Source organism: Strix aluco, chromosome 5 (genome assembly GCF_031877795.1).
Source record: "Strix aluco isolate bStrAlu1 chromosome 5, bStrAlu1.hap1, whole genome shotgun sequence".
NCBI lineage: Eukaryota > Metazoa > Chordata > Aves > Strigiformes > Strigidae > Strix > Strix aluco.
This window is the reverse complement of record NC_133935.1, coordinates 454,469-482,170: the sequence shown is the minus strand read 5'-3', so window position 1 is coordinate 482,170 and position 27,702 is coordinate 454,469. Positions and strand designations below refer to the sequence as shown.

The 27,702-nt window shown below is 42.4% G+C and overlaps 1 protein-coding gene and 1 long non-coding RNA gene across 11 annotated transcripts; one reads left to right on the top strand and one right to left on the bottom strand.

Moving 5' to 3' along the window:
• On the top strand, positions 1–19,921 carry TTLL1 (TTL family tubulin polyglutamylase complex subunit L1). 10 transcript variants are annotated; one of them, XM_074825562.1, is made up of 11 exons: positions 9–103; positions 664–751; positions 4,686–4,802; positions 6,668–6,876; positions 8,723–8,903; positions 9,971–10,105; positions 10,274–10,382; positions 13,676–13,819; positions 15,215–15,301; positions 16,454–16,617; positions 18,127–19,921. In XM_074825562.1, exons 2-11 carry the CDS (start codon positions 726–728, stop codon positions 18,254–18,256), a joined length of 1,302 nt encoding a protein of 433 aa, XP_074681663.1. In that variant the 5' UTR covers positions 9–103; positions 664–725; the 3' UTR covers positions 18,257–19,921. The 10 variants fall into 10 exon arrangements, 9 of the variants coding, with proteins under 9 accessions (XP_074681669.1, XP_074681663.1, XP_074681670.1 ...); XM_074825569.1 differs by having other exon boundaries at positions 10–103; positions 664–710; XR_012623424.1 differs by lacking the exon at positions 9–103 and adding an exon at positions 17,703–17,919 and having other exon boundaries at positions 116–751; positions 18,127–18,165.
• LOC141923895 (uncharacterized) lies at positions 5,849–27,692 on the bottom strand. The gene is made up of 3 exons (XR_012623425.1): positions 27,397–27,692; positions 23,347–23,469; positions 5,849–6,548 (listed from the first exon to the last, which is right to left on the bottom strand). It is a non-coding gene; the product is annotated as an uncharacterized LOC141923895 (long non-coding RNA).
• Between the last annotated feature and the right edge of the window lie 10 nt (positions 27,693–27,702).

Sequence of the window (27,702 nt, the reverse complement as noted above, 5' to 3'; positions counted from 1 at the left end):
TGGCGGCGGCGCGGCCGGCGGGGAGGGCTGGGCCTGAGGGGGAGCGGCAGCGGCGGCGGCGGCGGCGACCGGCCCTCCCTCCCTCCCTCCCTCCCGCCAGCAGGTGAGCGTGGGGGCGCCGGTTGTGTCGTGACACGCGCACACAGCCCCCACCTGCAACCGCCCGCCGCCGGGGGAGGTGCTCGGCCTCCCTCCCCCCGCGGCTGTCGCGACAGCTGGCGATGCCTGTGGGATCGCGACCCTTCTGGGAGGCGGAGGGGGGAGGCGATCGTCTCGCCCAGGTTCCGCTTGCGGGGCCGCTCTCGGAGGGTGCCCAGGAGGGCCGGGGACAAAGCCAGCCGGGCTCAGCCTCTTCGTGTCGCGACATGGCGCGGGCTGAGGCGTTGGTGGAGGCCGGAGCCGGCCGCTTCTGCGGCGTTTGGGGATTTGCTGCTCCCCGGGCAGCTCTTCCGGGCTTCGTCTCCTTTTTCTCCCGAGCATTTTGGGGTTTGCTGTGACCGGCCTTCCCCGTCTCCTCTGATGGCACAACCGCATCAGCCAAACTGGATTTTCCAGTAATAAACCTAATAATGAACCATAACTACATCTTCAACTGTTAGCAGCAAATAGAGCGTGCTAGGTCAGGTGCCGCAGACACCAGCACCACTTGGGTGTATTTTGCAGTGTGAAGAGATGGCCTGCGGTCAGCGTGAGTAGCTTCCGTCCTGGCGGTAACGACAACTGGGATGCTTTGGGATCTCACCATCGCCTCGTGAGTTTGTGCCAGCACAAGAGGCTCTTGCCTTGGATTAGGCTGCTGCCGGGCTCCCTCACGTTTATGTGTAGCCCCTGGGACCAGTCTGGGCAGTAAAGACGGTGTTTTGGGGAAGTGTCAGGCCTGCTGTGCCTATAGTATGTAATTCTTGTCTCCTGAGTCTGGTGCTCTGAGAAGGATTTGATTTACTGTGCCATTACCCTGCTATACGCAGGCTAGGGCTGCATTCTACGGCTCTTTGATGTTTACTGAAGTGAAGGATCCCAGCTGACCAGAAGTTTGAATGCGTGGTTATCTCATGCAATCTGATCAGGTTATCTACAATACCTAATTGCAGATTAGAGAATTCCTGTAGAAAAGTATATTCTATTAAAATTGTATTATTGAAAATAAGAAACATTTTGGTACAACTTAACATAAATTATTATTTATGACTCCTTGTTTGTGGGTTTTGGTAATCTAATTACCCCAGATCAGAAGATGTTATTTGCAGGCCAGTTAAGCATCGTCTGAGATGATCAAACTGGATAAACCAAGGACTAATTTTCAGTCTGCTGTTGCATTGCTGTCCTTTCAATCCTCGTGTAACAGGATGGATCTATAAGGCATAAAGTTCCCAAAACAGGAAAAGAATGACACTTGTAATTTGTCTTTTTATTTGTGGTAGAAGTTATCTTCAATTTTTAGCTTTGTCTTAGTTTTAGCTCATTCCTGTGGGTGAGTCTTCTGCTGAGTTGTCTCTGGCTCCTGCAGCCGAACAGCGCGGTCTCTGGGAATAAGGCAGCACGAGTCACGGAGCAGTCCCACTCGCCACCACAAAATCCACTTGCTGAATCAGTACATGCAATCCTTCGGGGTTCCTTGCCATAGGATGTGTAGCATGTGTCAAAATCTCTTCATAAAGAATCTTGTAGAAAGGATGCTGTGGCAGCTGTTGCATCCCAGGGTAGAAATGAGGTTGCAGCATTGGAAGTGTTGGCAAAGCAGCCCTGCTTCTGGTCTCTTAATCTTTGCCGGGCACCAGCTACGTGCTTCTATAAGGACGGGGTGCAGGCAGCTACATTTGTCTGATGCAGCAGCGTTTCTGGAGGAAGAAGCCCTGAGGGGGGTTGCAGTTTATGTATGAGGGGTGCTGGAGTGGGACACACTTGGGAAGTAGGAAGGCAGACCGAGGAGTCAGCTAACAGAGCAACGGGTGTAGCCTTGGGTTTGGGTGTTGGTAGACCTCATGGGGTAGCTTGGAGATGTGGAGGACATGTTTTAATGCCTTTTGAAAATTTTATGTTGTGTTTGGTGAGTGTTGTTGTAGCATTTAACGCATTTCCTTTTGAGGGGACGATTCGGTTCCAAGTTGACTAATCCCTGAACTTTTAAAACCACAACAAGATGGTGTGTCGTACTAGTGAGTCACTGATTGTGAATCATACGTACTTCAGTACAAATAAATGAATCCCTTTGTTTCGTTTATTTTTGGTTTGGTAGTGTCTATAAGGCCCAGAGAAAGATCATGACCTTGTAGAACTAGGTGTGGTATAAGCACACGCTAAAAGACAGACCCTGAGCCTTCATATACTCTTTTCTATTTGTCTAGCTAAGCTTGATTTCAACTTGTTTTACCAACGTGAATATAAATGTGTCTAACTCTTTAAAATCAAAGTCTAATAGTAAACATTTCTGCCTTGTGGAATTTGGCAGTGTAAATAGTCTAGGAAGGAAGAGGTGGGGGCACTAGGTGATGGGCTGTGCCTCCCAGAAAGAGAGAAACTGTAGGGGTGTTGGCTTGCTGGCAGATGTACATCTCCGTGTCTAGTCCTGGAAATTGAAGGCCCCTTGAATTCCAGTCCAATATCTTAGTTGCAGAAATTGTATTAACTGCATTCATTATGTACTTGCATTGATTACAGTACTGCATTAGTAAAGGTGAAGTTTTAATTGACTTTTCAATGGAAAACTGCACGTAGAGGGAGCAGTAGATGGTGTTACGTGTGTGTGTAACTCTGCTCTCTCCCACTCCCTTGCATGGTGGTTTTTGTTCCTGGGGGAGGCGTGTGCCAAAGAATCCACTTTTGGCTCAAAGAGATTTTCTTCTGAATTAGCACTTCTCTGCAGTTGATTTCTGTGAAACCTGACTATGAAGAACTGATTTGTGGATTGAATAGCAGAAAGACTAAACAGCAACATTGGAACTGCTTATGAGAGCTGTCTACCCTTGACTTTATCCATTATTATTTGCTCATGAATATATGTTAGCTTGCTTAATAGTTGTATATTGATCAGGCCTAGATCCTGGGAGGCTGAGCTTCATCATATGTTGTTAGTTGTATGTAGTGTAGCGTTCTGTCTGCACCGAGTTGTAGGCTTTTGGCTCTAGACTACGTATGCACAAAGGCCAGTGTGCTCCAATTCACGTCCCTTTGCCCCCACCTTCATTGGTGTGACATGAACACGGGATACGAGCCGCCGTGTGAAGGGGATGTCTCCAAACAGCCCTTGTAACGGGGCGTGCCCGCGGGTGAGAGGGCCCGCTGCCCCCAGAGAGCCTCAGCCTGTGCTTCGGAGAGGGGCAATGGTAGGCGCTGGCTTATCCTCCCTCGGTGCCTTTGTTGTGCATTCCCACCTTGCTAGACTTGGCTGTCTTTCTCAAACAAAACGGGTAAGGATGTAACGCAGCGTGTCAGAGGATTGACCAAAGCAGCTTGAGCCCCCCAGAACAAGACAGACATCAGTAAAGTGGAGGGAGTTACCGGGAGTTACCAGGATGGTCAGGGGGCTGGTGAGAAGCTGGGACGACTGCGTTTCAGAAGAGGTGGCTCTGGGGTCACCTAGTAGCAGCCTGCCTGTACCTACGAGGAGGTTATCAAAAAGACAGACCCAGGCTCTTTAGCATGGTGAGGGAAGATAAGAGACAACAGGCATAGGCTGAAAGAAGAGAGGTTCAGAATATATGGAAAAATATACGGGAAAAAAATCTTTTCCCCATGAGGGCAGTCAAGCAGTGAGACAGGGTGCGCAGAGAGCTGTGTGTCTCCGTCTTTGGAGGTTTTCAGAAGGTGGTTGGATAAAGCTCTGCACAGCCTGCTCTGGCCTCACAGCTGACCCTGCACGGAGCTGGGTGCTGGGCAGCCTCCCGAGGCCCCTTCCAGCCGCAGTGGTGGCCTGATCTGACAGAAAGGGCTCATCTGGACCAGTGAGATCTAATGCAGAAGGTGACCCCTAGGTGTCATGAACTGCAGTGCAGCTTATCAGCGCTGTTCTAAGAGCCTGAGCTTTGGGGAAGGCCTGCTGTCAAGGGTTTAATGGAAGCACCTTGTCCATATCCCCCCGAGCTAGAGCAGAAGGCAAAGTCGTGGCTGCGTGAAATACAGAGAGGACAACTCAAAGCTGGTAACGTCACGTTGGTTCCCTTCCTTGGGGTACAGCAAATCATGATTCTTGACAGAGCACGTAAGGGATTTCTCTCGGAATCGTTCCCTTCAGCAGTCACTAAGTGATCCATAGGAACCCTCCTACTTCAAAGCAAAGCACAAAAGTGTGTGCATGTAAGTCTTGGTTAGAGATAATGAGGCATCTGTGCTCTACGCTTGGTTGTGTAAATGTTCCCCAGTACGTGTACGATGGTGATTTCTGTCACTGGTGTGTTTAGGGGGAGATATGAGTTGTGTGCCCGTTCATAAAGGGGGGTTGGCTGGGGGGTGTGAAAGGCCCTTGTCACTGGTGTCCTTGTTTGCAGTTCTCCAGGTGACAAACGCAGGGTTTCAGTCTGAACCTAAGGTGTTATTTTCCTTGATTTTTAAAATTAATTTACTTCTTCTATCTTACTTATGTTAAAGTGCTTTCTAGACGCCGCCTTTCTTCCACTTTGACTTTCCTGGTTTGTATTCTCTTCTTTTTTCAACTTCACATCTTTACTAACAGGTTGATTCTGCTTTAGGATAATGGCAGGAAAAGTAAAGTGGGTAACTGACATAGAAAAATCTGTTCTAATAAACAACTTTGAAAAAAGAGGCTGGATTCAGGTGGCAGAAAATGAAGACTGGAATTTTTATTGGTAAGTACGTTAAAAATACCATTTTCTGAATTTGTGATGCATTTTAATATGTTAAAACCATTAATAATTCAACAGATTGCATATTGAAAAATGAAAGATGCAGAAATTATAATTAATTTACTGCGATGCTCCTATAATAATATAACAAAATGCATATTGAAAAATGAAAGATGCCGACATTGTAATTGATTTACTACAGTGCTCCTCCAGTGTTTCGTTGCTTCTGTAATTTCTTAGGCTACTGCTGGTCTCCTGTTCAGATTTGCACTGGTAGGTTCCCGTGTCTGTGCAGGCCTGCCAAAGTCCTCAGGGTTCCTCAGGGTGCAAGGTCCCACCTGCCTGCATCCCTTCCCCTGCTGCCGATCTCACGTGTCGTTGCAGTTTGCCAGAGGTTTTGTCAGGGAGTGGAAAGTCAGTGACCTAGCAAGTTATCGATCACTTCTGGGAAGAGCAATTGTCAAAAGCCCGGGGAAAGGCTGTGCTCAGTGGGTTTTGTTTTGAAATGTGATACCTGATTTTATTTGATTTTTTTGTATGCAGTAAGCAGAGTTTTTCCTTTACTGTTGGAGGGGATCTGTGGCCTGAGGGGAATCTTTGAGTGTATCTTCTCCCAAAATTTTCTAACACAATGCAAGCAAAATAATCCAAGAGTACACAGTTCCAGTATATGATAAAATATTACTTTTTCAGTGTAAGGGAGGCTTGCCCTGTTACCAGAGCCCAGGCTCCTGTAATAAAGACCTTGAGAACTGCACTTCCCATCTCCTTCATGATAATGATTTATATGCAGACTAATTATTCAACATTCCAATACTGAGAGTGAATGTGAAATTGAATCAAGATAATGGTGAAAGGAGGAGAGTAAATAACCTGGCTTCTCATTTGGCATTTGTCTAATGTAAGACTGTGAAATGCTGTCCTAGAATGCAGCCCTCTATTAATTGGCAGAAACAATACTCTTTAAGTAAACCAAACAATTTATATTGTCCATTTCAAATAGGACAGAATGGCAGTTTGTGCTGCCAAATGTACCACTTTGTGAACCACTTACTGAAATGGGTAGGAATCCAGTAATCTGCTCATGCTTTTGGAATGCGGTTGGGGGGAGTGGGGGAACAGGGCACTCAGGGAACCTGTTGTGTGACTGGTTGTTTTGTTTTGGATTGGGTTTTTTTTTCTTCCTGAAACGATAACGTAGCAGATTGATGGCATTCAGGAAGTATTCTTAAATTTCCAATGTGAGACATCTAATACAGAAAATTCTTCGTATCTATGGCCCTGCTCTTCTGTGAAGGATGAAGTAGATAACTGATTTGATGACTTTGTTACTGCAGCCCTCTGATTTGGCGTTTACGGGTGTTTTTAGCAAGATCTCTGAATCACTGTTTCCAATTCATGTGCTTGAAGTCCTTTACAATCTGAATAGCAAGGTAGTCAGTAGGAGGTCGGTTTTGTGGCTTTTTTTAAGAGGAAAGCTGAGTTTCCTCAGAGGGTGAAGGAACAGATTTAGAAAGATGCTTCTGTAGCATTTGGGTGCGCATCAGTCATTTTTAGGCCCCGCTGGGGGTTGACCTGACAGTCAACAAGCCAGAGTCCAGTAGGGCCAAGTTGTCATCTTCCTCTCTTCACTTTCTGCTCCAGTTTTGGTAGTAGTAGAGGGAACGGTTAAACCTCTGGCAGCATTTAATGGGTTTTGCTAATAGAAGTTCAGGATATGTTGAATTGTCACTACAGCAAAATATTATACTATAAAGAGAAATGAGAAAGAGAAAAGATGAAGTGAATGGAGAAAAAAAAATTTCGACTTTGTCCTCCTGAATTGTGTTTCTTGGGAGAAATCATTTGGTATCTGTCTTTGCTTTCAGGATGAGTGTACAAACAATCAGAAACGTTTTCAGTGTGGAAACTGGTTACCGCCTCTCAGATGACCAAATTGTCAATCATTTCCCAAACCACTATGAACTGACCAGAAAAGATTTGATGGTAAAGAATATCAAGCGATATAGGAAAGAACTTGAGAAAGAAGGAAGTCCTCTTGCAGAAAAGGATGAAAATGGGAAGTACATTTATTTGGGTATGTGGTTCTCATTATCAGCGTTAATCTGTTTTCCTGTGTAGTCCATAACCTGGCACGGAGCTAGCTTTTCTGTGCCTAAAGCACTGAACCTCTAAGTGTTAGAACATCAAAGTGACTGTCCCCATCAAAGTGCTCTGTCCCCATCAGCTAAAGAAAGTGCACTTTATCCTAAAATTGTTTGCTGCATTCTGCAAACCTACCAGCTTTCTCTCTCTGTCTTCTCCTTTTCCCTCTTCTCAAATGTGCCATTAGAGCACAAGGAAACATAAGAATAGGGAAAGTGATAAAAACAGTCGCAGTGAATATTTCATATGCAGTACTATATTTTCAAAGCTTTTCACAAATCTTGCTTTGAAGGATAATGTCTAATATTTACAAATGGAGAGGAATAGAGGGCATGCCACTCGTTCAGGATCTTTGTTAAAATTGGAAACAAAGCAGGAATAAAAGACTCAACATTTCTGTTTCCCTGTCGTATTACAACAGACTAAGGCCCGAATCCTCCACGTGTACTTGCTAGTATTCAGCAGTATTCAAGGAGGAGAACAAATCCAGTTTGTGTGTACAGGAGTTGTATTTAGACTTATTTTGTAAGTAGAAGGGTCCTTAAAGAAGACTGAATTTAACAGTGCAGCATTTGCTGGAGCAACACTGGATGAAGTGATAATGCAATTATAATTTTTAAATGTAAGGGTGCAGAAATAGATTTGTAACCAGGCTTTTTGTGGTTGGGGGGGAGTCCGGGGAAGGGGTGGGTTGGTTGGGTTTTTTTTGGTTTTGTTTTGTTTCATTTTGTTTTGTTTTGGTTTGGGTTTTTTTAAATTATTTTGAAGAGGGAAAACTGTGGGATTAAGGTGCTTTGCAATAAGATTAGTGGTGGAACCAAAGGGCTCTGGAACTTCATAAGAGACAGGGTTGGAGTTTCTTTAATTCAAAATGAAAAGCATTATCTGAACATCTTATACTGGAGCAAAAACTAAAATCAGCTTTTGCAGAAATGCTCTGGGCAGAACTGAATGAACAAACTCTTCAGAGGAGAAATTTGGGGGAAGTTGGAGAACAAGTAACAACTGCTAGAAAATAAAACTAAAAAAACCCAAAGCCAAAACCAACCAAACAAATAAAACCCAAAAAACCAAAACCAAACCAGCGATAGATCAGGAATGAGGAGAGTAAAGTTGTTTTGGAGGTCAGAAAGCATTGGAGTGAAACAGAGATGGGGATGTCTTGAGCTGGTGTACACCTTGGGAAAGTGAATTGAAAGCACTGTTCATCCCTGTGAGAAGGGAGCAGTTCTGTGTGGAGGGAAGTGAAGATAATCTGATAGCAAAAAGTCAGAAATGCTTTTCTTCAGGTTTATGTAGGCATGCTAATACTGATTGTGGGAGCAAGTAAGAACGGCTCATGGGGGTTATGTGGAAATAAAAATGATCACATCCAAAGGGGAAGCAACAGCAAGATTGACATGTTTGCATGCACAGAGGATAAGGTGGTTAGCGGAATGGTAAGAGCTGACATAGGAAGTTGAGAACGTTTGATTAAGTTGGGATGGTATAGAAAACTCTAATTTCACAGCATATAAACAGAAGAAGAAAATTGATTCGTGTGAATTAAAATCTATTAATCTGAAGTTAGCAGCATGCAATATTTTGCAATTGTTTCTTTAAGTAAAAAGTAAAAACTAGAATTTAAATGAGATAAAAACCCACGCAAGTCTTAATGAAGGTGGGTCATGCCAGGCTGGAAAACTGAAAAGACTGAATTTTTTTTTAGTCTTTATGTGTCAATAGCCTTATCAGATATAGTGTCCTTAATTGTGCACTTTTTTTTCCCCTTAACTCAGATTTTGTTCCTGTTACTTTTATGCTTCCTGCCGATTATAATCTCTTTGTTGAAGAATTCAGAAAAAATCCCTCTAGCACTTGGATTATGAAACCTTGTGGCAAGGCTCAAGGAAAAGGAATATTTCTAATCAATAAACTCTCCCAAATTAAAAAATGGTCTCGAGATAGCAAAACATCTTCGTAAGTCCTTAAAACCCAAACCCTTTATTGTACTTTCTGTAATGAGGTGAACCACATCAATGTGCTAATTGTCTGATGCATGGGAAAAGTATTCCATTATTATTGCTTTGTCATTATATAGTTAGTTTTGCATTTAATCTCAGCTGTTATCTGACTTCCTCCTTCAAGCTGGTTTGAATACGATTTGGTTTGGTATGAGGAGGTACAAAGAACTGTTCAATTAACTATTCTTTATAAGAATGCTTTTGGTGTTGCTGGGGAAAAAATGCTCAAAAATAAATTGTTCTGCTTCATAGTATTAACAGGAAGCAATTTCAATAATTATTTAATATATATTAAATCACTTTTTAAATTAGTACAAAGGAATAATTTATTGAAATAAATACATTATCTTTTTGGAGCACAAAATAAATCACCTCATGTTGGTGATCAGCTTCCCGATGGATGAAACAGGTTAGCTGTCTACGTTTTTCTCTGACTAGTAAAAGTTTTGATCACACAACTAATGTTAATTTTTCCCTGTTATAAACTGACTGGCTGGACTGGCTGAATATCACTTGAGTCTTTTTTTTTTTTTTTTTTTTCCCTGTTTGACTTGGAATCTGAAGAATGTCTTGGTCTGAAAGTTAGCTTTTCACAGTGGTTTGCAGTTGCACACCGAGCATAAATACCAAGATTCTAGGAGTGTAAGACCTTGACTAACGAAGGTAACGCACACATACTCTTGGCTTGTCTGACCCGTGCGAGCTCTTGGTGCTCTCAAGGAAAGGCCGGGCTCTAGAGCTGCGTTCGGGATGGCTCGCTCAGCTACCCTGTTAGCTTCAAAGCTGAGCTGCAGTGCTTAATTGGTCTTGATAATCTGTTTAGTATTTTTCCCTTTTTTTTGGTATATAATGCCTGATGCCAAGTGTGTGTTATTAACCACTACAACTTTATACATTGTCTTGGCAAAAGACGCAAGATTTCAGTCAATCCAAAATTTACAGACTGCTTCTAAAGAAGAAAAAGGCTTATCAGATTACATTGTTGCAGTTGTCACACTCTGAAACATGATTTGTGTTTTTCAGGTTTATAGCTCAGTCTTCCAAAGAAGCCTATGTGATTTCTCTCTATATCAACAATCCATTACTTATTGGTGGAAAGAAATTTGATCTTCGTCTGTACGTTTTAGTATCTACGTATCGTCCACTGAGATGTTACATGTAAGATCGCCTGTCTTTGTATTTTGTTTTGAGAGAATGTTTAATGTAGTCAAAATAATCTTGCGCTTGTTGCACAAAGAAGTTTAACGTGTAGATGGTATCCTAGGATGCTCTTTTCCTTATTTCTTACTGGGGTTTAACACATTTTAATGACTTTTTGCATTTAAGGTATAAACTTGGATTTTGCCGGTTTTGCACAGTAAAATACACACCAAGTACCAGTGAACTGGATAACATGTTTGTACATCTTACAAATGTTGCCATTCAGAAACATGGGGTAAGTGTACTGACTTCTTAGGTGCTCTTTTGCTTTTTTTAAGAAAAGACTGATTTTCTTAAATTTTCCCAAAAACTTGGAATAAAGAAAGGTTTTATTTGTCCTATCCTTCATCATCTTGCAGTTAAAATACTTCAACTTGAATGTACAAGTAAATAAATTTTAGGAGACTGCAGATCAAAAGTATGCAGGGTAGTGAGTTGCAGCTCTGTCACAGACTGTGGTATCTTCAGCAGTAGGTGAAAGCTGGGGGTTTCCTCGAGCCTCCTGTCATCTGAATGCTGATCTGCTCACTTAGCGATTGATCCTGTGAGCAGTAGGGCTGATGAAGCCTGCTTCCTGGGGATTTGTATGTTGTAACGGCACTGCAATATCGCCTTCCTGGTCTCCCCTCACTCTCTCCCATTCAGCTTTCCTATACCCAGCAGTTACTCAGCACAGTATTTTCCAGCTTCTTCCTATGTTCCCCCCCCCTGCCCCCCCCTTCCTTCTCTGGGTAGGGAAGGGAACATGCGGTTGCGAGCTTGGAGATAAATGTCTGCTGTCTGACCAGCTGCTGGCTTCATCTTGGATGGACAAAGACGGAGTTCTGCCCACAGAGCAGTTCTGTCCTGTCATCTGCCACTGAATTCATAAACCATGTGGAAACCTGATGGCTTTGACAGTGCTTCCCTGTGTCAAAACAGGCTGAAATTCCGCGGTGGGAGGGAAGGGCAGTGGGTCAGGGGTGCCATGGACAGATGGGCTTATGCTGTCACTGCCCCAGCCTCGTTTCTTCGGGAAATCCACTTGATGATGATGACTGTCCCTTCTGCGTTTTTAGCGGATGTCTGTGATTTATAAACCCTGCCTCTGGTACAGTAATTAAAACTCTATTGTCCCACTTCCTCATTTCATAGGTTTTATTTTAAGACTATGGAAAATAAATGTATGTAGATACACACATGCATACGCTCATGCATGTGTATTCGTGTATACGTGTACACTCACAGAATCATCTCGTTTGGAAAAGACCTTGAAGATCATCCGGTCCAACCACTCACACACAAGATTCCTCTAATGTATCTTAAACTGCGACCTTGCTAAACGCGCCTTGTCTCTTACTGTTCTGTAAGATGTGCAGCACAGCAGAACTGGTTTTATCTGGGTGTTGCTGTAACAACAATGTGAATTATAAATGCCACTTACAGTGGTAGTTATAAACCAGGGTAAGGGTCAAAATGTGGCATTTTTCAGTACTACAAGCGTTTTCTTGCTCACGTGCTGATTTGTGAAGTGCTCCAAACACAGTAGAGTTTCACAGGCCGCACTGAGAATCAGTTGTGGTGGAAGGTGGCCCCATACAACTCGGAGCATAGATCACAGTGCTGTCGCCAGTAGCAGTTGGGGGTGAGGCACGTGACGTGGTGCCTCTCCTGTTACTGCCCGTCCTTTCATCCACTCTACCAGCTAAGGAACAGCCTTCAAGATTTCTCCCAAGTAAGAGTAGAAGTGAAAGTAGTGGTGAGGTCATACTGGGAGAAGAAAGGGCACCAGAAGTGGATATAGAAGTAGCAGCTTACAAACATGGAGTCATTACTAGAGTATTTGAAAAGCTTTTTATAAATTCTGAGCGATTAATATCTGTTGAGTTTTGCAGAAAAGTGAAAGAAGTTTAATGCAATGCTGCTCTATCCATCCGATCTGTCCCGTTTTAAACGTGTCTGTAACTTCGGAGGCACTTAGGCTGTACAGTTTTAGAAGAACCTAATTTGAACTGTCAAGTAATTTATCAAAAACATGATTAGGTCTGGAAAAACTCTTTAAGTTCTAGCTGTTAATCTCTACTCTAAACCCTGCGTGAACTGTAGAGTTCCCGTGTGTTTGTACCCTACAAGCTCATGGGAGAACCTCCCTCACTGGAAACATGTACGAGTCAACATCGGGGAGAGAGGAAGGGTGAAATGAAGGGAGGAGGGTGAGTCAGGACACTCAACATCATGTTTGTGCTGGAAAGTACAGTGCTAACTCATCGCTCCCTGCATGTGCAATACGAATGAAACAACAGTAATTCTTGTACTTCGTTTTCAGTTAGTGATCCTCTATGTAGCCTGCAATATTCTACTTTGTTGTAATATTTTTAATTAAACAGCTGCGATTGCGTAAAGCTCTACCCAGTTGCAATCTATTTTGATTTGAGTACTTGTTCTGAAATGCAAAGAGGGTTGAAACTTTGATCTCTGTTCCCTTGCTGGAATCTGGTCTCAAGACATTTTTTTTTCCATGCAGCCAGTCCTGAGAACCATGTTCCAGATCTTTATTTGTCCAGTTTTCAAAATCTACTAAGAGGGGAGCTGGAGAAAAAGCCTAAAAATAGATGGAGGCTCCTCTGACCTTGTTTTAGAGGATGACAGATTTCATTCCTCTGAGATCTTTTTTCTGCTCTGTGCATTCTGTGTTTTATAACTTAGCAGCCATACAATCAGTAATTCTTAGAAATGCTCTGAGGAGAACCTTTATAAAGGGACAAAGCATTTGTCCGGAGAGTTATTTGAGGGCTGAATGTGTGTCTGTCCAGCAGTGAGAACACCCTCAGTTTGTTCTTGTCTTTCCCTTTAAAGATAACATAGACCAGAGCCTTGATAGCCTCTGAAGAGACCAATAGAAGGTAACCCCCTTTCTTGCCCTGCTCTGTTTCAGTAGCATTCAGTGTTTTTTCTATATTGAAATACTGGATTACTTTAAAAATAATCCGGGTGTCATTTCGCTGTCTTCTCGAATGTGACTGTTGCCAGTAACACCATTAAGAAGCGGCTGTGTTTGCCTTTTGGGAAACAGACAAGCCGCGTTTTAAATGAAAAAACACAGACAAGCACTTTCAAGTGCTGCATTTTAAAACAGCTAACTTCAGTGAAATTTAGCTATTGCTCACTTAATTATTTCTCCCTTATTCCCAGAGGAGGAAAGAGTTAAATTCTTTCCTTTCACATTTTGAAACTTATATTTCAAATCATAAATAATGTTTTACTACAAAACTGTCAAACTACCAGTTGTTTTTTTCTTCCAAGAAAGATTTATTACTTGATTTGCAATGTCTGATATAAACATACACAGCTATAATAAAAACAGTTGTTTATCTAGAGGGCAGTTCAAAGTAAAGCTGAAGTGTTCATAAAACTGTAGAATAGAGTAAAAACAATTTGCTGAGTTTGTTTTTAGAGCAATACTTGTATAAGGGGGCTTTTTGTGTGATTGAATCGAAACTGCTGAACGCCTTCAAAATCTTGGGCTGAGTGAACTCCTTAACTCTTCAGGATGATTACAATCACATCCATGGAGGCAAGTGGACAGTGAGTAACTTACGCCTGTATCTGGAGAGCACCCGTGGAAAGGAAGTCACGAGCAAATTATTTGATGAGATTCACTGGATAATCGTGCAGTCCCTGAAGGCTGTGGCGGTGAGTACTGCTCCTGGCATGCTGCCAGCGACAGCATTACGGCTGCAGGCTCCTCAAAACCAGGAAAGTGAGTTTGCCATCAAAACCCCTAAAATCTATTTCGTGCTATTTGAGGGATGATGTTGATGCTGATTTCTCCAGTTCTGCTATCTCGTGATTTCTCAGTCTTGGGTGGGTGGGTGGGTGAGCTATGGGTGCATGGTGGAGAAGTGAATGAATCTCTCGCCTCGAGGGCTCTGTCAAGTATTTAATAAGACTCGATGCTGCCCTTGTGAATAGTGCTAAGCTCTGCCAAGGCGTGTGATGTCATTGCAGCAATAACAAATGTGTCAAAGGAAAAATAGCTCTGGAGGACGATTTATCAAAGAAAACGTAAGGCTGTTAGTTCAGCAGAGTTACATAACTTACTTTCACCTCTTTTAGACACAAGTCACATAGTTATCATGAGCTCTTATTTAAAAAAAAAAAGTAGCAACCAGTCCTCTGCTTGAGTGAGTGACTGGTGTTTGTGTTACAGCCCGGTGCCACTCTGTGGCTCAGCCAGGGTATCAGAAGGGCTCCCTGGTGCTACGGGCCACCCCGTCCCCGTTCCCAGGTGCAGGGTCCTGTCACCTCGTGGGCTGGTCCTGGCACCACCGTGAGCTGACTCGCTCCCTTGCCCAGCTGAGGATGACCGTTCCTCCTTCCCCTTTCACCCTCCAAAGAACTGAAAAGCTTCATTATTAGTCGAGGGGAGGACATCCCACTAACCTTACAAAGGTTTCTGTAAAAGATCTGATGAGATCTGCACAGAAGAAAAGTCTTTCCATGCATACTGCAGACGTCGAGCAGGTGCTGGAAAGCTACTGATCCTCTAGAGGACGCGCCTCTAAGCACAGCGTGGTCCTTGGTCTCTCTTGGCTTTTGGGACCATAGCTGACTTGAGCCAATTATCATTTTAAAATGTAATTGTTCGACCTCAAATTTCTGCATAGTTACAGCAGCATAATAAAAGAAATGTCTTCGAATAAGTCTCCTTCTTCAGAAGTTTAAAGGATTCACGATTATCTGAAGCTGTGTTATGCAAATTTTAAAACTTCCTGGTTTCTCCTGACGCACGCAGGCTTTAAATATTGTTATTACTTTTGCAAAATATGAAAACGCTTTTATTTTCATGCTGGAAACATAATGAAAAATTAACGTAACTTAGTACTTGGCATTGAGCAATCATTAATATTGAAATATTACAGCTTGGAAAAAAAGAGGCAATCCTGAACTTAACTAGTTAGCAAACTTGTATTGGAGTTACGACACTGAAAACTGTTGTAGAAGATGCACATGATTTCTAGCAAACAAAGTGTGTAATCAGGTTACTTCTGAATTGTTGATTTTAATACTTTTTTTTTTTTTTTTTAGCCTGTAATGAATAATGATAAACACTGCTTTGAGTGTTATGGATATGACATTATCATTGATGACAAGCTTAAACCGTGGCTAATTGAGGTAAAGTTACATAAAATACAGGAAAAAAACTTCCTTCTCATTTCACAGAATAAAACTAAGTAGATTTCAATGTAGTCTTTCCTCCTTTGAAACAATATCTTTTGTTCCTCAGGTAAGTGGATTAAGGAAAATGTTGGAGAGTAAAATAGGCCATGTGGCGACCAAGCTACCACGTGCTTTTGTTTCCTATTTGTTTGGTGTTTCTATTTGTTTGTGGCTTTCTGTTCTGTCTTTTAAATCCAGTGCGTCCACACAGCTGGGCTTCAGAGCCAGCCTGAGCATTAGCAGCCCTGTTGGACACTGTGTCAGTAGCTGGAAAACTGGCATTGGCTCCATGGAGCGTAACATCAGATTTAAGTTTTAAATGCTGCCACGGCCTTAATGTTGCAGGTCGAGAGGAAAGAAAAGGGGCACACAAAGGATAATTGGGGTATTTGGAAGGTGCTTTTTTTTTCACAAAATTTTCTCTTTAGTGTATTAATTGTATGTTCAACATACATTTTATCCAGCCCTCTTCTTTCTCAATCTAATTGAAAGTGAGAGATCAAAGGTAAATGGACTTTATTAAAAAAAAAAAAAGTCTGTTTATCGTTCTGATACCACCTCTCCGTAATAAATGTGGAACACAAGAGATGTGTTAAATGAACCCCAGTTTTAATTAAAATTAGATGCAGTGTAGTGCTTTGAATAGAGATCACATATGTGTTTCTCCAGCTCACAGTTTAACAGGGGAGAACTCAGATTAAGAACATAAATAAAAAACTGTTTACCTAGAAGAAACCCACAGATTCCTGCATATAACAGAACCAGGCACATTGTAAGCACTGAAATTTATGGGGTTTGTATCTGTGTAAGCTTAGAAAATTAAACAAAAATCTGTGTCTTGTCTGCTTCACCCTGGTGGATCTAGTCTCAACAAAAATCTTCAGGCTGACGCTGCAGACACTTAGTGGTGTGGTGCTTTTTTTTTTATTTAAAGTAAAAAGAAAAATGCCCAGTGGGGGTTTCCTTCCAGTGTCTGAGGAACTGAAAGATGCACTTTGAGACGCTGAGTCTTAATTTCCCAAACAGTACCTATAGTCATCACACGCGCTGTTTGGAGAACTGTATACTGCTCAAAAAATTGATGCTGACTTTTCTTTTCTTTTGTAGGTTAATGCTTCCCCTTCTCTCACCTCCAGTACTGCTAATGATCGCATCTTGAAGTACAATCTTATTAATGACACACTTAACATTGCTGTGCCTAATGGGGAAATCCCAGACTGTAAATGGAATAAATCTCCACCAAAAGAGGTTCTTGGCAATTATGAAGTCTTGTAAGTTTTATCAACGTTCTATCTAAATGCAAATGTTTGTCAGCCACCTCACTTTTCTGATGTGTAATGTAGACCGCAGAGATAAGGCGAACTTCGTTCTGCTGTGAAAAGTGGGCACAAAGAACCGCTTCACCTTTTTGGAGCCGCAATAGCAACATTGGAGGTGGGAGGGCTTCAAGCAGAGTCGCTTCGACTCGTCTCCAAAGGGTCCATTACCTGTCAGACGAGCCCTTGCCTGCACCTCCTGAGCTTCCAGCAGCTCGCTTTGAGGGACAGAGGCAAAGACTGTGTGTCTTCACACCTGTAGAACTTTAATTGTATTGAGTGTGATATATAGATGGTAGTTAAAGAGATATAATAGCTAATGGATACAAATTTTCTCTCAGTTTATGGAAATGATTCCTCTTGACTCCTGTAATTCATGGATGTCATAATAATGAGTTGTCAAGTATTTTTTAAATTCCCCCATTGGCATGACAAAGAGAGAGATGAAGGAGATCTAAAGAGATCTTTATACTGGAGTATCTGAAGGATGTATCCAGGACTGATTGGTCTAACGCAGAGGAACACTGATTTAAATACCATCCTGACGGTACAGCTTCTGGCATTTTTGAGCTGTTCAGACGGGTTCTGGAGCAGCAGTGGTGCAGCTGTTCAGTGCGTCAGGAATGCGGTGATGTACAGAGCTGATCCACCACCTCACACTGACCTTAAACACTCCTTTTATAGAGTGGTAGAGACACTTAAATGTCAGTGTTGGCTGAATTATGATTTAAGTTTTAATGAATGATATATACTTGGTAGCTGTGAATACCTATACAATAGTGTTCTACAAAATATTGTAGTATTATCTTTTGATAATTATAATTATGCATCTATAGCTAATTTCTGCTTGGAATTTGCATAGCAGCTGAGCGGTAAGTATATACTGAGGTTATCTGAGGCCACAATGGGCTTAGATATTTAAAGAACTGCTTGTCACTGTGGTTAAGTGTTACAAAATACATGTCATCAAATGCATTTAATTTAAGCAGACTGTTGTTTGTTCACCTTGTTCTTTCCCTGCTGGCTCGCTGATGCAACAGTGGGGTTTTTACACTGCAGCTAACCATCCCCTGTTTGAAGCAACAGCTGAAGACTTTATTAAACTGCCAGCAGCCTGATGTTCCTGTTAACCACAGGCCTGCATAGTGCGGAGAAATACAGAAGTACACGGCAAATTTCACAAGCCTAAACTTTCACAAACTGAGGAGTTTAACAAAAGCTGCCAGATGATTTGTTTCTTTCAAAAAGCAGCTGAAGGTATTTCAGTAGATCTGTAACATCACGTGGTAGTATATTTCCTTGAGTAAAGCTGCATATCAAACTATGCGTGTGTAAACCTGTCTGCAAAACAGCTTGTGTGAAATTTCAGTGCCAAATGTCAAGCAAAATAGAACATAGAGGACCCACTCTTGTTTGTGTAGTGAGTAGCAGGACAAGGCATCGAAGGGGTTGTCTTATTTTCAGGTATGATGAAGAGATGGCGCAGAGTGACGGGCCTGATCGTGACTTGCGAAGTCGTCCCGGGCAATCCACGGGAGTAAAAGGAAATCGTGCAAGAGATTCAGGAAAGCCTGTGCTAACCACCTGGAAGTGACAGCAGAAAAACCAGCTGCACTCCTGGTAGGAAGACATCATGGACAAACATGCAGGTTTTGAACAGATTCCTCTATTTTGCTACACTGCATGTAGGAAATATTAAAAGAGGACAATGCAGCCTTTGAAAAGAAGTGAAACAAACACTCTAAAACCAGGAGCTGTACTAGACATACACTGAATTGATGATTATTACAATAAAATATATATATAGTATGTATGTATATATAATTTTTATATATATATATATACTTTGTATAAACCAATACTCTCCCAGTAACGGTTAAGAACTTTCTTTCTAAAGATGACAACTCAAATTATGCATTCTGAAAGAAATCCCTTGCTGTTCTGGATATAATTTATTTCCTGCAGCAGCCTATCCCTAGCTCCCTGTAAGAAGTGAGCTGTGGATCCCATAAAGGGCTGGTCCCGGTGAGTGTTAGTATCGTCACAGTGATGGTTCAGATTCTTGCTCATAAAAGAAGAGCAACTAGAAAAAATAGCAATACATGGACTTGAGGCTATTGTCAGTTAATACAGTTCATGATTTATAACCAGTATTAAGAAATTAAAAAGCAAGTCTTTATATGCTGAGGTTACTGGGGTTTTTTATTTCCTTTCAGTGTTTTGAGCTGCTCGCACTTTAAAGGTAGAAGGTTTCACGGACTGAGGGAGAGTTTCAAATGGTATCTCGATGCATTATTTCACTAGCCATTAATTTTTATTTCAAGATAATGCATGTCTGTAGAAAACCAGGCAGAACAACTACGTACTGTAATAAATCTCATTGCTTGAAGCCAATGATAAATCCTTATTTGCACCAGAATCTCTTCATGGATTTATGCACATATAGAAGTACAGTATCTGTATATTTTTGTATGTTTTGTGTGGACTATAACAAAAATATTATCGCACGTGGTAAGCTATTTCTGGTGGCTTTGATAACAAAGGTTGTGATGATTAGCTACCGAAACATATAGAGCAAAAGTTAAAAAATTTCAGTCCTCTAACAGCAGAGCATATAAACAAACTAGTTGGGTCTGTGATTGGCTGTTGCTTCCACCTGCATTTCCACCAGTTCTCGGGCAGTTATTTATCAATGCCAATGTGCAGTTCTGGTTGTCTTTATTCTCCTTCCCCCTCCTCCCTTTCTTAATTTTTTTTGGATGGTGGAGTATTGTGGAGAGAAAGACAGAGGAGGCTGAGAGTTGCAGATGCGCAGGTAACCCCACTACCCCCTAGCCTGGATCCTCGCTCTGCCCGCAGCAGGCTGCCTGCTTGCCCTCCTACGTGGCCGGCCACCAAAGTGCGTGCGGAGTGAACCTGACCTCTCCCAAAAGTGCCAAGTTTCCTGAACATGTAGAACAGACCATCTGCACCACAGGAAACGTCAGTCCTCTTCCTGCTTTTGAAGGTCCTTCTAGAAGAGGGCAGCTGCTCGTGGGCCATGGGGCAGCTGGCGCCGATGACTTTCAGCCGGAACACAGAGCAGCTTGGGCTGCGGGGGCAGACGCGGGCCAGGCTGACCAATATCCTTACACAGGACCTGGGACTCATCCTTGCAACATGGAATGAAATACGTAGACTGAACGAGTCACTCCACGTGTAATCCTCATCTTGATCAATCTTGTATATTCCATTAAAATAAAGACCAAAATCCAACAGATTCTGTGGTCATCAGATTTGAATCTTCCCAGCGGCCTCTATAAAAGCACATTCAAGCTGGCTCTTGAAATAAGGCTAAGAAATACGGTTACTGCAGGGTGGTAAAGCTCATCTGAATTCCAGGTCTCCTAGTTTTTGGGGCTGGGGTTTTGCATTTGGTTTGGGTTGGGTTTTTTAGTTCCTCAGTGTGAAAGTTTCCTTTTGTTTTTTAGTTCCTAAGTGTGAATCTTGCTTGTATCTTTGTGCCTTGACAGGTAAGCTACTCTGAAGTAGATGTGTGGTTAGATATTAAGTGTTGTTTTAATGATGTGATATTTAGTGGGCAGATGTTTCCGGCCTTACCCTCAACTGCCTGTTGGGGGTAAAGTAGGAAGTAGTGACAGCCCCAAGACTGTAGTAAATAGTATTTTGTAGTACGGTTATGCTTCTTACAGGCGGGCAACACAACAAGGGTACTCCAATGGAAAGAAAATGAAGCTTTCTCCCACTTTCATTTCAACTGCTTGTAATTAATTTCTTTAGTAGCTTGGACAAAGGATGTTGTCGTAGTCTTGTTCTGTCATAACTAGCACTTGCAAGGATGGCTGCAATAGAATGATTACTCCTTCCTTTCATCTGCTTTCCTGTCTGTGCAGCCTACACTGGTGGGACTGAATAGGGAAGAGGTATTACTGAGAAATGCAGATTCTGGTGAAAAAGTCATCTTCACACTGTTTTACATTTTGAGTATGTAGAAGTCATAAGACACTAACTGAGCCGCAGTGACTGTCAGTCTGCCTTTTGGGAAGGCTTAACGTGAAAGCAAAACCAGGTCTGGGTTATTAGGGGTTATGGCGGTGGGTGGCTTTGGAGACTTAGTCCAGGGGACACTTCTTAGCTGTAAGTTCACAATGAACAAACCTGATGGGAGCATGTGAATACACTTGTTCTTCCAACCTCGTTTGTAGGTGACACTCTGTGTGGGTGATGGTGTCTTTACAGTGAGTTGGACCGGGGCCTCCAGAACAGGCAGCGACAAGACAGAATAGCAATGGCACTACCTGTGATATTACTAATACTGAATATCCTGATTTAATAGTTGAGGGGTTTTCTAGTGGCTTGGAACTTTGAGCTTGTACTCTTATTGCTCAGTATAATAATGCCTCTCTTCCAGTCCTGACTTCCGAAACATCGTCATCGTGTTAAATCAGTGGAAGTCTTACTATTGCTTTCAAAGAATAAGGATTTCAGTCCCAGCGTGTAGCAGAGCTGTCAATTTGGAACAAGCAAATCCTTCTCTCTGGCCACTGTAGTATTGGGAAAGCATACTTCAAACACTTGAGGATGAAGTATCTCTGTGAAATATCTAGTAAATTATCACTACTACCTCAAAATCAAAACATTACAGTATTACTAATTGGGGGGGGGGGGGGGGGGCGGGAAAGAAAGCTCCGATAGGAATCTTTGACTATGTAGTACTTCATTTCAGAAGTAGAATTCAATTTCAGATGCTGGTGTCACATTTTACACAGTTGCATCTCCAACCACTGTACTGCTTGTCAGCTGTCCTGCTGACCCGGCCCTGAATTCAGGGATGCAGTGTGCTGCTTTAAAGAGCAAGTCAAAGAGACTGCAGGTACAGCAACCCTCTTCCTGCTTTCGTTCCACTTTCTTTTTTAAAACCAATAACTAGTGATGAGATACATCAGACTGCTTTCCCCTCATTTCCTTTTCCAACAGGCTTTTTGCAAAGGTTGAAGTTTGAAGGCATAACTATATTTTCACTTCTAATACATGAAAAACCTACATAGCTAAAGGGAGTTTTAGGGAACAAAACTGAAATAACATGAAATTCTAGATGACTAAGATTGGCTTTCTGATTATCAGTAACAAACAAACCCAAAAAAACCTGTAAGCAAGCAAGAATTTTTCCTTTCCTATGAAGAATTTGAGGCCTCATGTACATAAGTGAAATGTTCTTGAGAAACTCAAAATTAGGAACCTCCACTGCTACGTAATATCTTTTTTTTTCCGCATAAGATCTGTTGAAAAATACAATGGTTCTCTGCAGGAATTTGAACAAGGAAAGGGTCATGTTCTGTGTTAGCTGGAATGACAGTGTGCTCTGTGCATGAAGCAGCTTGTCTGCAGGCTCAGAAACAGAAGGATGACAAGGAAACAAAAGCAGTTGTAGCTGATAGTTCTGGGGGAGGAGGAGGAGGGTAGTGTGTGGGTATCGCCCTGCGAGGTGCTTGTTTGTGCACAGCCTGGAAAGGTAAAGGTGAGAATCTGGGAAGGAGGAAGAGAAATTGGAAAAGAAAACTTTAATAGCCTACTCAGGGGGTAAAATCTTAAACTTTTCACTCCTGTGTCCTGAACTAAATCCATTGCTGCGGGAGGACAGGAGTACTGGTGCAAGGTGGTGTAGGCACGAGTAGCAGCCTGGGGCATGCTCTGCTACCAGCTGGAACTGGGGACTGTGGGGGGCAGCCACACAGGGCTGCCTCAGCTGTGGGTGTTCAGGGACTGGCCAAAGGTGGGATGCTAACACCTATGGCAGAAGATGTTCAACCTCTGGGGATGCTCTCCTTCAAAGGTAAGGTAGATCTTTTTGCCAGAACCTCATTCTCCAGAAAATTAAAGACTGTTTTACCTCTGACTGAAAGGGCTTAAGTGGGCTTAAATCTGAGTGACTGCAAGCAGGCAAGCTGTTAGTTCTGAGTGACTAACCACGGCCCGAGGCCAGTGGTTCCTCCAAGTGTATCTAACTGTAGGATGAAGAAACTGTTCTGGCTTCCAGTGGAGAAAAATAAATCAGAAATAACAGTTCTCAAAAGTTCTGACTTTGGCTAGTGCAGTAACTTGCCAGACAGAGCTAAAATGAATGTGGGTCTCAGTCCGAAATACTGTTCTTCCTATGCTCAAGTGATCACTGGCATAACGACAGTATTGTATGAAGAATTAAATAGATGAGCTCTGCACAGCTACGGGAATTGTTATAATGACATCAGTGTAGAAGGAGCTTATTGCTAGAGTTGAATAGTGGGGCTTGCTTCCTGGGCACTAACCTTTCTCCCTATTAATTCTTTGACAGGGAAGGAATTAATAAGATTCCCACAGAATAGCTTCTTTATATGGCTTTAGGAACTTAATTAGAATAAAAGAAACAGTATTATCCCTAAAGCTACTTTGTTGCTGTTGGCTTCACAATAGAACTTCTGCCTAAAATGTCCCCGTCTCCTGATTCACTTCCTGCTATAAACGTGGCAAAACAATAGACATTTCACAGAGGACACACAGTCCTGCGCTTCAGCAGCAGAACATGTCAGGCAGAGCTCATTTATCTGTAGCGAAGGAAGGGCTTTGCTCTGTCCTTATAAACTAGTGCTGTTTCAGAACCAGGTACTGTTCGGTTTACTTTGGTGGAAAAAATGGCAGAGAACTTACATTTAGTGCCTGCTCGATGAAAATAGCTCGCTCAAACCCTCAGGTCAGGGGGAAGGACTCCGGTGCGTAGGTATCAAAATACAACACTGCTGTCCAGAGCTCGTTGTGCTAACCTGGAGGGTCCTGTAACCAAAAAAACCCCAAAAACTTTATTCCTGTGTTCTCTGCAGAAAATAAATGTGTATAGCTGGGAAAAGCTGACTTCAGACATAATTTTGTTAAAAATTCGATTATTAAGAGGAAATAGGAACATAAATGAGGATCTTGGAAAAACTGATTGTTTTTACTGAATAGTAGGAAGTTGTTTGTGCTAGACTGTATTTTTTTTTCCGCTTTTTTTAAGTTGCCATCAAAGCTTAGGCAAGCTTAAAGAAACTCTCCACACTTGAAGCAGTGCCTAGGCAGAACTTTCGCAATTGTTATGATGACATAGAGAGTCTTCTAGGCCTTAATTATTCTCGAGTTTTGTATCTACTAAAAGCATATCATTCACATCTGAGATAATCATAGACCATTGTGAAACAGAAAAGTTTACATGGTATGAAACACCAAGTAAAAACATTAATGTGAAAAACAAGGAGATAGTAAAGGATATTTCATACCAGAACATGTCTTACATGTGAAAAGTTCTTTCCCAGTGAAAGTTGGGCAGTGAAACAGTGAAATTGATTGATTTGAATGGAATTAAATTTAATATTCTGAAATTCTGTGTCATTGGTTGGCATATATAATCACTAATGGCATTACATTTGCAAGGAAAATATGGTTCAGGATTTAAATGTAGATTTAAAGTGTAAATAAATAAATACATATAACACCTGGGCTTTCTTAGCTAGAGAAAAATGTTCTGCAAAGAATGCTGAAATGTTGTTGCAAAAGTCAAGAAGCACCAGTAAAATTTGCCCCAAGTGAAGCCAAGACAATTTCTTTACAGCGAAAGTATCAGTGCTTAAAAGGACACGTGGAACTTCTGAGGACAGCAGAAGACACAAGAAGCATATTTAAAAATAGATTGTATTAAAGTAAAAATAACCGTGGGATACTTATCTAAAATGAGAGAGGAATTTTTTTTTTTTTTCAGAAACTTCCTGTTCTGTTCCTAACAGTCTAAATCAAATGCCCAGCAGCAGGGTTGCATAGACTGTTAGCCTTTCTTCTAAGAAAAAAGATTAAGATAATCTTTCCCAGGATGTCACATTCTGAATATAACTGAAAATGTTCAGAGAACAACTGAATTTTAATATTTAGGGAAAAAAAATCAAATACTAACATCAAAATGATGAATATGTTAAAGTACGCTTCACTATATTGGTTGCTTATTTATGGCATCATAATAGTGGGAGTTTGCATGACTGATGGTAGATATAATTAGACCACTGATCTCTTAATTCACTATATGAAAAACTCAGTGTTTGAATATGGATAAAGGTAATTTACATTTTATAAATCGAAAAAAATAGTACTTTATTAACCACTGAGGTATATTTCCCCAAGTGCATATATGTGTTTATTCAGCACATGTGGCCTCAAGTCTCTCTATATTTTTACACACATTAAACTGTTACTCTAAGTGATGAAGTCAGATTACTGCACCAGAACATGTATTAACCCCAGTGCAGACAAATTCTGCTTCCGTCTGTAGAGGTAACTTGCAGTAAGATCAATAGTGTTGATCCAAAATGTAGACTAAGAGGACTCTAATAATGTTGCTTCCGACTTGTTTCAAATGGTACAGTTGGAAAGGGGGCAAAAACCTTATAATTAAAAATGTATTTTTAAGATTCTGATGGCTGTTGTTGCCTCATTGGTTTCCAAAGGTGTCTGAGCATTTTTCATCTAAATGTAAGAAGCATGGGAAATATTTGCAACCAGAAGAGAATATACAGCAGCTTGAAAATACTATTCCCTAATGTGGTGCCTCGAGAAACCTCCAAATATTAACATGTCCATATAAATTGTCTTTTGGTGAACCTTCTTTTTTTCCAATTAACAGGCCTGCTTTTACCTTTTTATCTTTAGAATTATAATTTCATAGCATTTATAAAGATGCTAAATATTTATAAAAAAGTTTAAGTGAAAAACTGGAAAACATGATTGTAATTTCTCAAGCTGTATTAAAATCTGACTCCAGTTGTTAGTACAAACATGTGTGTAAATTACTCATTCCTGATCACCCTCTGTTCCCTTGGAATGCAGAACCAGTTCAAGTTCCGTACGAGCAGGACTCTCAAAACAACGCCACTGCCTTTGCGCTATGGCATGAGGGTTACATTTACTGTACCTATATGTGTATATATATATATTTTTTAAAATATGTAGTATATATGTGAATAAAGTAATTATTATGTAAATATAGTAACAGAATATATACAATGTATATATACACATTATATATACATATATAATAATATATATATGAAATGTATAAGCAGTACAGAGGCCTGGCCACGTCCATGCACGGGAGCAGCTGATTTGAAGAATAAGACACCATTCTCCTCGTTGTTAAAAGGCTGTCTTACAGTTTTTAGAACCAGACGCAGGCCTGAGTACACACCTCTCGCTCCGTGTGCAGCCACCGCCCCATCCCGGCTTAACCTAAGCACGTGAGCCCTGGTTTCCACAGGCGGTAGCATGTATGTGATCCCAGTGAAGTGATTTTGGGGGCACAAGGCCGTGTTAAATCGACTCTGTGTGGAATAGTTGGGGGGGTTTGGTGTCAGTCCACCGCCGGCTGCAGGCTGAACTTCTGTCCTCTGCTGAAATGGCGTTCCCTTTCATCACAGTATGAACTTCGTTCTACCAGGGAGCGCTACGATTTACACTGAATTCCTGTTCTGTTTCTTCACTCTTTGAACAAGTTTGAGCATTATTTGACCATACAAAGAGAAGAATGACTGTTTTGATGTTGAGGTTGAAGAAAGTCTAAGTGTTCTGGCAGGGAGGATTTCCAGCTCTGACAATGCTCAAGGCAAAACGGAAGCTGGATTCGTGTCCATACAGAAAGAGCTGTATTTACGATTATATGTATCGCTTGTAATCTCCTGCAAAGAGAGCTGGTTTATGCACAGCTTTGCTATTTAACGAGACAGATTGTGTGGAAAACTAAAGCGTTCCTGTGGTCAGAAGTGAAAGAAGAAACAATACTTGTCAAGATTCCTCCTCTCAAATGTGAACTTTTAACTTTCAAGACAGGAGAGAGAAGAAAAGTAGATTAGGGAAGGGAGAAATCACGTTAAATCTTAGAACACTTACCAACCTGACCACATTTCGCAGTAACGTTAATTGCAATTAATTCAAATATTTTTTTAAGGACGCTTCTTCAGAAGGTAACAGTGCAATGGTCTCACAGTCCTACTGAGCCAATCCAAATTCCCAGTGAACCTAAAACTCCTTAAGTTAATGAGTCACGCACTTAGTGAAAGAGTACAGGAAGACTTGGCGTCCGTGCTGATTATACACAGACTTGCATAAGAAAACATGGCCAAGAGGAAAGTACTCCGAGGACTGTTTTGCAGCCCTACCCGATGATCCAGAGCTCTCGCTGTCCTCAGACCCGGCTGTCCTCTGGGACAGGGCTGGAGGCAGGTCAGGGATGGGAAGGGCAGATGGGAGGGAAATGCTGAAATCGGTGGAGGAGCGGGCAAAGGCTGAAGGGACAAAATAAGGTCACCGTGATGGCTGCTGCTTGGGGCTGGAAACAGTCCTCCGTCTAAAACAAATAAGCCTGAAAGATAGGCAAGGGCTGGAACAGTTCTGCCTGCGATACTATTCAAGTGTGGCGGAGGCAGAGGCTGAGCCCCACCAGCAGTGTCATTTCAGAGGTGGCCCTGTCCTTGAGCCACCTCCGTCTGAAGTGCCGCTGGGACAAGCCCGCGCTGTCTCCCCCAGCAAGGGGCGGCTCCAGCCGAGCGGCGGGGCCGCGGGAGCGGAACCAAGGCGGCGCCGCCACCGCGCAGCGCGGTGTCAGGGGGCTGCGCGCTCCCCGGCAGGGAAGGAAAGCCCTCACCGCCTTCGGGCGGGACAAAGCCGCTGCCGCTTTTCGGCACCTACCGCCTCCGACAAATTCCAGCTTCGGGAAACAAAATCTCCTGCTCGGTCGCGGTCCCCCGCAGCGGGATCGGGACACAGACGCGGTGTTTTCATTCACGTCGCGTCCCGCCGCGTCCCCGAACACCCACCTCGCCGTACCCGGCGGCCGCCGCTCGGCGGGGCGGGCGGGAGCGGGGCAGCAGCCGCCGGCACCACCGGGTGCGGACCCCGCCGCGCCGCAGAGGCCACGAGCCCCCTCAGGAGGTAGCCCCGCCATGAGGCAACTCCTTCATGAGGTAGCCCCCTCAGGAGGTAACCCCCGCCATG

Bases quoted from the DNA above. Each gene is read 5' to 3' on its own strand.
- TTLL1 (XM_074825562.1), top strand. From the start codon at position 726: ATGCTTTGGGATCTCACCATCGCCTC. The intron at 8,904-9,970 runs GTAAGTCCTTAA...TGTGTTTTTCAG, and splicing joins CGAGATAGCAAAACATCTTC to GTTTATAGCTCAGTCTTCCA. The intron at 10,383-13,675 runs GTAAGTGTACTG...TTAACTCTTCAG, and splicing joins TTGCCATTCAGAAACATGGG to GATGATTACAATCACATCCA.